Source organism: Thermobia domestica, chromosome 2 (assembly GCF_964235325.1).
Source record: "Thermobia domestica chromosome 2, izTheDome1.hap1.1, whole genome shotgun sequence".
NCBI lineage: Eukaryota > Metazoa > Arthropoda > Insecta > Zygentoma > Lepismatidae > Thermobia > Thermobia domestica.
In genome coordinates, this window is record NC_137455.1 from 88,571,433 (window position 1) to 88,582,669 (window position 11,237).

General features: G+C 34.3%; 1 protein-coding gene across 1 annotated transcript in view; it reads left to right on the forward strand.

Annotated features, from left to right (window-relative positions):
• Oli (basic helix-loop-helix family member olig) overlaps positions 1-11,026 on the forward strand; it is a 32,314-nt gene extending 21,288 nt beyond the window's left edge. Inside the window, exon 2 of the mRNA XM_081743794.1 lies at positions 7,364-11,026. Within this exon, the coding sequence (XP_081599920.1) occupies positions 7,370-7,936 (567 nt within the window). The 5' untranslated portion in view covers positions 7,364-7,369 and the 3' untranslated portion in view covers positions 7,937-11,026. The remainder of the gene's footprint in view (positions 1-7,363) is intronic.
• Positions 11,027-11,237: the final 211 nt, after the last annotated feature.

Here is an 11,237-nt window from a genome sequence, read left to right on the forward strand (position 1 = left end):
CAGAGGCATAACAAAATATATCCTAGTCCGTGGGATTTTGAATAAAGAAATATTAAGAGTATTCATGATGTATTCGTAATAAAGAATATAATCATGTGTTACCAAGTGTTTTGCCTGATTTCATTGCAGACCGGCTATATGACGTCATAATTTGAAGATGGCCGCAAGAATAGATACTAATATCTTTTCTCGTCTGTAACTCGTTTATGGTTAATTCTATTCACATTTTTTAAATAACATTTTCTTTTGATCGGAATGGAAAAAGGAAGAGAAAAGGTTATAATAATAGTTTTGATATCTCTTACCATTTTCGAGATATAGTCATAGTTTTAATTTCCTCAGTTGTGTTTTTTATTAAATAGTAAGAGTATACATCAATATCTTCCACTCGCGGGGAGTTTGAATGACGAAGTATTCTGACTATTCGCGATATATTTATAATGACAAATATAATCATTTACTACCAGATGTTTTGCCTGATTTCATTGCAGACAGGCTGTATGACGTCATAATTTCAAGATGGCCGCCAGAATAAATACTAATATATTTTTCACCTGTAACTCGTTTATGGTTCATTTTATGCAACTTTGTAAATAACATATTTTGTTCGGAATGAAAAAAGGTAGAGAAAAGTTCATTATAATTTTTTTATATCTGTTACCGTTTTAGAGATATAGTCATTGTTTTAAATTTTCTCAATTGTTTTTCTTTCATATCAAAAAAAAAAAAAAAAAGAAACTTTTCGGCCAAGGCTGCAGGCGAAGGTAGGTTTCGTAATTTGTACAAAAGGAAATATGTTATTGGTTTGAAGATCACTATGATTTGCAACTCGTTTCATAACTAAGGAGGGCGAGGTTGCCGATTTGAAAGGATAATTTCTGACAATGGGGAATTTATGAAGGACTTTTTTCGCCCCTTTGTTTGGGCTTTTTCTCAGCCCTTATTCAACCGAGTTATGCCAAATTTGGTGGATAGTCTTTTAAGACCCTATAAATTTAAGATTGTTTCCCCCTACAAATTTTGAAACTGATCGTGTGAAATATACTGGATGTTTAGTTGTTTCCTTTTTTGACGGCTATCAATCTGTTGTCTGGCTGTTTCTTTATCCTTATTTGAATCGATTTGCACCAAACTTTTAGAATTATTTTGTTTGAGTATCTAGTTGTGACTCCACCAAATTTGGCGTAACTCGGTTGAATAAGGACTGAGAAAAAGCCCAAACAAAAGGGCGAAAAGCCCTTCATAAATTCCCCATTGTCAGAAATTATCCTTTCAAATCGGCAACCTTGCCCTCCTTAGTTATGAAAGGTGTTGCAAATCACAGTGACCCTCAAACCAATAACATATTTCCTTTTGTACAAATTACGAAACCTACCTTCGCCTGCAACCTTGACCGAAAAGGTTTTTTGATATGAAAGAAAAACAATTGAGAAAATTTAAAACTATGACTATATCTCTAAAACGGTAACAGATATCAAAAAATTATAATGAACTCTTTTTTTTATCCCGAACAAAAAATGTTACTTACAAAATTTGCATAGAATTAACCGTAAACGAATTACAGAAGAAAAAATATATTACACTGACGGAAATATAAATCCCTACACCAAGAAGGAGTTATGCTAGGTAAATGAAACTTACAGAGAATAATCATGTACATGTGCTATTACATTGATTCAAATTTCAAGTACAGAACGTACAAAATGCAGATGCGCCGCCAGACGAAAGTGGACGATATTCGTCTATAGTATCCAATGTAGTCACTGCCTCGTTGAATGCATGTGTCCACACGAGCAGGCAATCGATCGTAGAGGTCTAGCATGTCATCTTGTGGAACAGCGTTCCACGTCTGCTGCACCTGTAAGGTCAGATTGGTGATGGTCGTTGCTGGTTTAGGATGGGTCCGTTGGTGTCGTCCAATTATGTCCCACCCATATTCTATTGGATACAAATCTGGAGATCTTGCCAGCCAAGGTAACACGTTAACATCTTGAAGAGCACGTAGATTTGCAGCTGTGGTATTGGGACGAGCGTTATCTTGTTGAAACAGGTTACCTTCCATATCGTTCATGAAGGAGAGAACAACGGGTTCGATCTCCATTGTAATGTAGACGTGCGCTATCATGATGTTAGGAATAATCACTAGAGGAGTCCTGTGGTCATACGAAATTCCTTCCCATACCATAATTCTCGGGGTCGGACCGGTATGACGACGACTAATGCAGGTTGGCAACAAACATTCATCAGGCAGCCTCCTGACTCGTGTACGTCCATCACTGGTACCGAGGCAGAAACGGCTCTCGTCCGTGAATATCACAGAAATCCATTCTGCCCTCCAATGGGTTCTCTCGCGACACCACTGAAGACAGCTTTGACAGTGGGTAGGAGTAAACGACAAACACTCCACAGGACGTCTACAGCAGAGCCCACAATCCAGTAGACGATTCACAACAGTTCTTGTACTGACGCCAGGTGTCACTACAGCTCGAATTTCGGCTGCAGACGCCCTCTGATCCGCCAGGGCCATCATGCGGATACGCTGATCCTCCCTTTCCCCGGTGGACCGGGAAGGCTGGGAACCCGGTCTTCTAGTAGTAACGCCTTCCCGGGACCATTGCTGCCAACAGTTGTATACCGTGGAGACGTCTCGATCAAATCTTGCTGCGATGTCACGAAATGAAAATCCACACTTTCACAATCTTACCACCCGGCCCCGTTCGAACTGCGTTAACTGCCGATAAACAGTTCGTTGTCATCTTCGAGGCATTCTGTACACTCGTTGCACGCGTTACCGTAGACTTGCACAATGACACTACTGCTTCTCACCAGCATGGCACGTGTTTAATGTTTCAACCCATTACGCACTTTATGGCAGTGCACGCGCGTCCTTGGAGTTGTGACCTTGTAACTGGTATCACTGTAATAAAGCATGTAGGTGAATATTCTATGTAAGTTTCATTCACCTAGCATAACTCCTTCTTGGTGTTGGGATTTCCATTTCTGTCAGTGTAGTATCTATTGTGCCGGCCATCTTGAAATCATGACGTCATACAGCCTGTCTGCAACGAAATCAAGCAAAACACTCGGTAGTAAATAATTATATGTGTCATTATAAATATATTGCGAATAGTCATAATATTTCGTCATTCAAAATCCCCCCGAGTGGAACATATTGATATATGCCCTTGCTATTGAATGAAAAACAACTGAGAAAACTTAAAACTATGACTATATCTCGGAAACGGTAAAAGATATAAAAAAATATTACAATAACCTATTCTCTTCCTTTTTTTATTCCACCAAAAAATGTTATTTAAAAAAATTGCATGGAATAACCATAAACGAGTTGCAGATGAAAGATATTAGTATCTATTCTTGAGACCATCTTGAAATTATGACGTCATACAGCCGGTCTGCAATGAAATTAGGCAAAACACCCAGTAGTAAATGATTATATATGTCATTATAAATATATCGCGAATAGTCATAATATTTCTTCTTTCAAAAACTCATGGGATTATATATAGCGAATTTATTGTCTTCTGTACTAGAGTTGAGCGTTCTATCATTAATCCATAGTTTGCCCCTCATAGACTCAGAGGTTAATCAACATTGTACATGTATTTTTCTGAAGATAATCATTTCCACTCTTCATCCAAATCTTCTCTTTCCCATTCAAAATATCGGAAAGCTTCTAGATGTCTTCAAATATGTGTATAGAGAAGAATAAAAAATTGATTCGGTAGAAATGAAAACTAAAATGGAAGCGCTAGTAAAAAAAAAGTATTGGAGATAATGAGGAAAAGAACTGGATAGGGCGCAATGCTTAAGAAAAATTTGTATTCTGAGGGACGTGCTAGAAGATATATTTTGAGGAAAGCAAGGGAGAGCAAACTAAATTAATGGACGGTGTTAGAGAAAATAATTCTTACGTGAAGAGAAAGAACATAGTTCTGGCAAAGTTTCTCAATTTGCACTAGATGATTTTCCACTAACAGCAAAATTCTGTTGATAAGTGTCCGAGTGACTAATAATTTGTATTAAGACTTTTGGTATTTCGGTTACAATTGAATTTCATGAAGTCGATTACCAGAAACTAATATTTTGAAAGTCTATAGAAGACTTGTAAGATGACAAATATATACTTTCATTTAAGCTTAACTGAATATATATTTATGCACAATTAGCTTATGACTTTAAATATACATCCACCATGAACCACGTAAGTCTCTGTATATCATTAGCATAATCCCAGAAATATTAAATACACAAATCTACTTTGAACATCAACTACTCTCCCTTCTCTAACTCTCCCTTTAAGTTTGTAATAACAAAATGTCTACTAACGATAAACAAAATCGTCACCAAGCTCAAGATTCGTTTTCAATATTTTGAATAATTATCGCCCACTTGATATAAACTATTCTTCAAATTCTTTTCTGGTCTTATCCATGGTGACTAGCTTACGTGGTTTTTCTCCGGGTAGTCCAACGTTCGATCACAGAAAAGTTACTTGACGTACGGATTCCAAATAAGAGTCAATTGTAAATAATATTTCATGTTTTAGAGCTTCAATATTGAAAAATAACATTTCTGACATCTTCACTATTACTGCCTTTTCTTTCAAGTAGATTGACCATGGTTCATACCTTCAAAAAATATGCTATCGTTTCGAAAAATAAACCAGATTCATGGTATTCATGGTATTCATGGTATTTAAATATAGGATGTGAGAGAGACTTGTCCAAAAACCAATGGCCTACAAAAAAGCATTACGTGATTAACCTATAGTCGTTCGTCACTTAAATAATCCATTTTCTGTTACGTGTTTTATGCCACACCCCATATACGTGAGATAGAACGTAACTTTACACCTAGAATTCTTTTGTACCGTAATTTGTAAGATTTCAATTTTCAAAGCGAATCAGTACTCTTCACATCTCAGTATAATATGAAAACGGAATAAATAAGAATAAGACACTTATTGATATCTTACTTGGGGAATATTTCAATATACTTTTCGCATCGAGGTATCGATATATTTTTTAAAAGTTGGATGATTGTTTCGAATGATGATTATATATTCACGCCATCTAAAATTTTATTTCGATCTTTGACATTTATTTTTGGAACAATATCGTAGCAGTTCTAAACATCCTACAAATAGTATAGAAATAACTTCAACTGTACTAGTAATGAAGACTTCATATACAAGTGTCTAGCAATGGTTAGTGGGAGTGGGTTTAAATAGAACAATATACTCACATACTCGTATAATTTATATTCTTCTTGGCAACACATTTTTCTTACTGGGGCCGCGGTGGCTCAGTGGTAGAGCGTTCACCTCTGGTGCTTGGGGTCTAGGGTTCGATCCCAGCCCCCGCCAAGTGAACTTTGTGGTGGACAAACACCGTGTGCGTAGGTTTTCTCGGGGTTCTCCCGTTTCCTCCCACTTTCTTCATTCCACCATTTCATTCATTACTCATCATCACCGTCTCCTTTAGCCTAACCGGCATAACCGTGGGACGTAAAATTCAAAGACTTCATTTCTGTGATACCAGGAGACAAATGCTTATGTTTACATTCTAGTATATATGTGAGTATGGCATTGTTACATCCCCTCATGCACTTCTCGACCCCTACAAAACTGGGTTCCCGGCATTGAGACAGATCACAGCTGTAGGCTAGATGGTGCAACACTATCCAATGGAATAGATAAAGATGCCCCCTGAGTGAAGATGCCCCTGCTTAAAATACTTCAGTTCCATTGTTTCCTCAACACATATACTGGATAAAGATGATACCGCGACCTTCACAAAAAAAATACTGGTTAAGTTACCGGTATTTATTGAATTGGCTTCACTTCCAGTAATTGAAAAATCAAAAACAGAAAATAGTAAAATAAACATTTATGAGAAGGTTCCCAAAATCGCTGGACATCTTAACTATAGTAATCACACAACAGGTAATGAAATCAATTACAATTACTAAATAATAATAGCAAGTTACAAAGAAAAGTAACAGTTATCGATAGCAAAAAATCATGTGCGTAGAAATTGTAACAAAGATTGTGCTAATAATAATCGTTGTATCGAATGTCACGACTATTCTACACAAGAAGAGAAGAATGTAAGTGGATTAAGTGGATTGTGTGTGAGGAGTAGTTACATGAAACATGTACAATCTACAATTGTTACTTGGTTAATTCTGGTTTCAAAATACATCTAAGTTTCGAAAGAAAATGGCCAATTCATAACAGTGTTCACCAATGGCGCCGTCTTTCCAAAATTTATGTGATGCATATCAATGGCGGAATAAGTTAGCCTATATGTTCTCAGGGAAGTCTCGATATTTGATTTGATTTATTTTTAGTTAAAATCTTTTATCAACACTGTCATAAAGGGCTGTGCTGTGATAAAATAAAATATACCGGTATTATAGGGATAAGTTGGGGTTGACTTAGGTCAGTCGGTAACATGACTGTCTTAAACGTAAGAGAAACGGGTTCAAACCCAGGCCCAAACTAAAAATCTTGTGTGTGCACCGCACCCACAAGATTATTTGTGTGGGTGCCGGAGCCCCGGAGCACACACGTAGTCGGCGCGCATTATGTCCACTATTTTTTTAATATACAAAAGCTGCTTTATAAAACATACATGGAGAACGTTTGTCATTATGTTCAAAATATTCGTGTAATTAGATAAATAGTGAGTACAATTTCAAGTTACCAGTCTTAGTAATACATACGCGTAATGATATATCTATGTTATATTTATGAACACTTCGAGAAATATTGTGAAACTAGGGCAACAATGAGAAAGTAGGGTATCTCTACCCAAGATACTCTACTTTTAGATGTAGAACCTGGCGTTTGTCATCAAGAAGTTAATGTCCCTTATGAAAGTCAACACTTTTTGGCCTTGACCTCCAGCCGCAATGTGAAGGATGTTAATATTGATCGATATTGATAAGTGCACCTTTCTCGAGTATAGTGGAAAGAAGCTTAAACTCCCTGAGACAATTTCTCCAGTTCACATGCGAAGGAGTTAAATTTTCCTCTATCTCTTTCTATACAATTTGGTTACCGACTAACCGGCTTCCGACATGTTTCATATTTAGTGTCACCTTTTAACGTTTATAATAAATTAGGACTTAATTATTTATTTGTTTATTAAATATATATAAATTCTGGTTATAATTTGTAAAATTTATTTTCGAATGTAATGGGTTGTCCTTAACTGTTAATTGTTTCATTCAACTTGTTTACCCTTCTTTAGGGTCTTTTGTTTATATTTGCAGTTTGAAGCTAAAAAAGTTAAAACGCTCTCCAGCTTATTTATATGTTATCTTTCTTTTGTTACAGAATGTAATGGAGTTGTTTCAACTTCCTGAGACTACAAACAGCAATCAAGAGACCCACCAGGTCCCGGGGCGTCGAACTCCACTCAGCTCCGTAGGACTCTCTGGCTACTATTTCCAATGCCCTCCACCAAGCTATTCTTCGGCAAAGTGTGAAGACGCCAAAACAGATCTAGGCTCTTCGTCAAAACAAGACGAAAATCAACCGGAGACTGCGAGGCCACGTTCTTTGGGGAAGAAGTCCCGTCAGGGCAAAACAGTAAGGCTGAACATCAACGCAAGAGAACGCAGAAGAATGCACGATCTAAACGATGCATTAGACGAGTTACGAGGTGTCATTCCGTACGCTCATTCACCATCCGTCAGGAAGTTGTCCAAGATCGCAACGCTGCTATTGGCAAAAAATTATATTTTAATGCAGGCAAACGCTTTAGAAGAGTTGCGGCGGATTATTGCATATTTACAGCAAGGATCATCGCTTCCCCTGCCTCCTTACGAGTTTCAAGCAGCTGCAGGATTTCCAGCTGGAACGCAACCTCCTGTCCCTAAAATGCCCGGCTATAAACCTACTACATGAACTGTTCCTGTGACAAGAGTTGCCAGGTTGTTGCCAAATCATGTATGAAAAAATATAGTACTAGATACCTGAATGATCATATTTGTTCAAAGCAATATTTCAATTCAAATAATAAACACTGCGACTGTACTTTTGTTTCATGCAAGTGAATGTGTGACTTGATTGTTTATTTTTGAACGTAACCAGTTGAAAGGTCTAGGTACAAAACTTACGTTTTCCAAATAAGTTGAATTTTCACTCTTGGAACAAAACTGTACAGCACAAATATTCTATCACAGTTTTGATAACCTGTGTATTTTCTTGTGTCCATGCAACAATGTAATTTATCCTCTTTTTAACAATATAAATTGTTCTATAAATTCTACATTGCAGTCTAAAGTACCCAAAGTATGTTTAATTGAATTTCGAGCATTGTTTCGAAAATGTGAGTTTTGCATCTAACACATTTGAATTGGAAGACTATATTGTGTTTAGTGTTATATTTGTGAACGTAATTACATATGTCAGTGCTCGAATTCATGTTGAAGAGCGTTGGAAACTCGTCGAAGTTCTGTTGCTATTGCTGTAACGAATGCTAATTGTGAAATGTATTCGTTTTTATGTTTGTCAATATCGAGCTTTTCACACTTTAGTACGCTTCACATACAAAAAGCTAGATTACTGGTTATCCCAACTAACTTACTTCAATAAATGTAGGAACTAGTTCTGTTTGCAAAATATTTGTGATTTTTTTTAATGGTTCAGCCAAGTTTAATATTGCTACCCTTTACATTTTTGGAACTGACGCATTATTTTATTCCGTTTTACTAGTACAAAAGGAACAATTTTAAAAAATCATCAGAAAAATATTCAACCATAAATAACGTTAAAATTATTAATTAATTTTAAAATTAAATATACTAGTACAAAAGGAAGAATTTAATAGCAAATTAAAGGTAAATAGTTTATGTAAACTGTGACGTAGGCGGTAAATAATTTCTATTAATTAAAAATGTGTGAATTGAATATTATTTCTATTGAATATCTATTAATTTAGTTTGATTTAATTAAGTTTAATATTTAAGGTGTGTGTAAAATTCAAGTCGCTTTCACTAAACCTCGGTGTCTTAATATTGTAGATTTATGTAATTGTGAATTGTGTGTAATTGATATTATTTTAAACTTATAAAACCATTGAGATTTCCAAATCAAATTCTGAATATAGTATAAAATGTACTAAAAATAGCATATATATAATATTAAAAAGTTAAATTAATTGACTATTATTCTAACAGAAATATTTATAGCTTAAATCAGATATAGGTACCTGGATAATGATAAGCTAATTTCAAAATTCTCATAGTAAGTTGATTAGATAGAACATTATCATACTTCAAAAGAAATTCACTAATTCAGTAAATTTACTTACTAGAATTATAAAGAACAATTTTCTATAAAATCTTTATATTTAATGTGGAAGTATTTATACTACCAATAAATTATAATTGTTATAATAAGAAGGAACATATATTTCTCTCCATAAATAAAAACAATTTCCTATAACGCTGAAATAACTGTCATTATTTTGATCCACTGTTCATTGTAGTTATTCAAGTGATGATTTGCGTAATAAAGATATGAGGTACCTGAAGATATTAACATGATTATTGTCGCTTCATTTAATATTTAAATTATTCTATGCAACATAGTACCTCTGCTTTCTACCATATTTATCCACTTCTATCATTGAAATATTCATTTGCTATTTTTTATTAGTTGTCAAAAGGAAATTTCAAACTTACCAATTGTGGTCAAAAAGAAATATAAAAATAATTAATATAAAGTCCAGTACAACATACATGTTTTGCAATAAGGTTAATGTTATGCTAAATTTAGTTTGCACCTTTAAATTGGTGGAAAGTGTACGACGGGAAGTTCGTGCGATGCCAGTGGAATTAACTTCACAAACATTACAAATGTACATGTGTCTTTTAGACGTTGTGAAATTTGAAAACCTAGAACAATAGTAAAAGTCTTTTGTACTACTGCTCTTATCCTTAATTTGTAATGTTTAGTTAAAATTTTTTAGTACTTATTTATTATTTATTTTTTAAAAAATATTTAAAAAAAATATTATCTCTACATTTGTCTGTATTACAGAATTAGTATCTTTAAGAAATAGGCTTTAAAACAAATTCTTTTATTCTGATAGTTTTAAATTACATTCAACGAGCTACAAACCACATTCATTAGACTTGTATACTTGTAATAATAAATTTTACTTTGTATTTGTTATTAATTTTAGATTTATATTGTTATATTACTTTGTTTTATAAGTTAGACAGAAATATTATGCAAGATTCTTGCCCACTATCCACATGAAATGTACATATATAATATGTTACTCGGATATATTCTTCAAACTTTGAGTTACAGTTGATACACTGTGAAATGAAATATCGCAATCCATCAAGTAATTATGAAATTACCGGGTTTATAGTAATATGACCAATTATCTTATTAAGACTCGAAATAAGCATATATTGCTTTATTTTACTTGCTAAAATTGTTTGTGTCGATATATGGCAGTTTCCAACTACAAATGAAGGAATAACAAGCGTTTTCATGATATATCAAAAGTCCAATATCTGTAAAACAAGTAATAAATATTTTTAGAAAGTACAATGTTTTCTATACAAAATATTAATTGAAAAGTTCACTCTGACTTTCGTGAGAATGTGATAATTATTTAACAATATATGAAAATGGTATTTTAAAGATTATTTTCAAAACATGCAGTTGGAAATGCTGACCTGGCAACTGTGTCGTGCTGTGTCTGTGTAGCATCTAGAGCCATCCAAGTGTGAATTTGCTGAACTATGATAACTATTAACTTGTGTCGTGTGTAGCTGTTCATCACTCGACGATTACCCGTCCTGTGGTTCAAGAAATTATTATAACGTAGCTATGCAAAGAAACTACTTCAGTCATTACTAAAAAAAAGTAATAAATAAATATATATATAACTTTATATAGACTGCAATAATATTCTTCGTACATTTTTAGTAGATGTATTAATCTTCTGAAGTAAATAAATTAATGAATAAAGAGCTATTTAATCCTTGTTTATTTCGTAAACCACAAAATATAAGTAAGTGAAATTCACAAGGGAAGTTCGGGAGAAAGCATTCGCCTCTAGAGAAACTAAGCATGTCATTTGAAAGGTTAATTCATGCTGATTACAACAAGCTAATAAAATCCCTGTACTGTTGAGAACTTTTCGAGAGATTCAACGTTAAATGCACGATTACGCCTCCTAGCG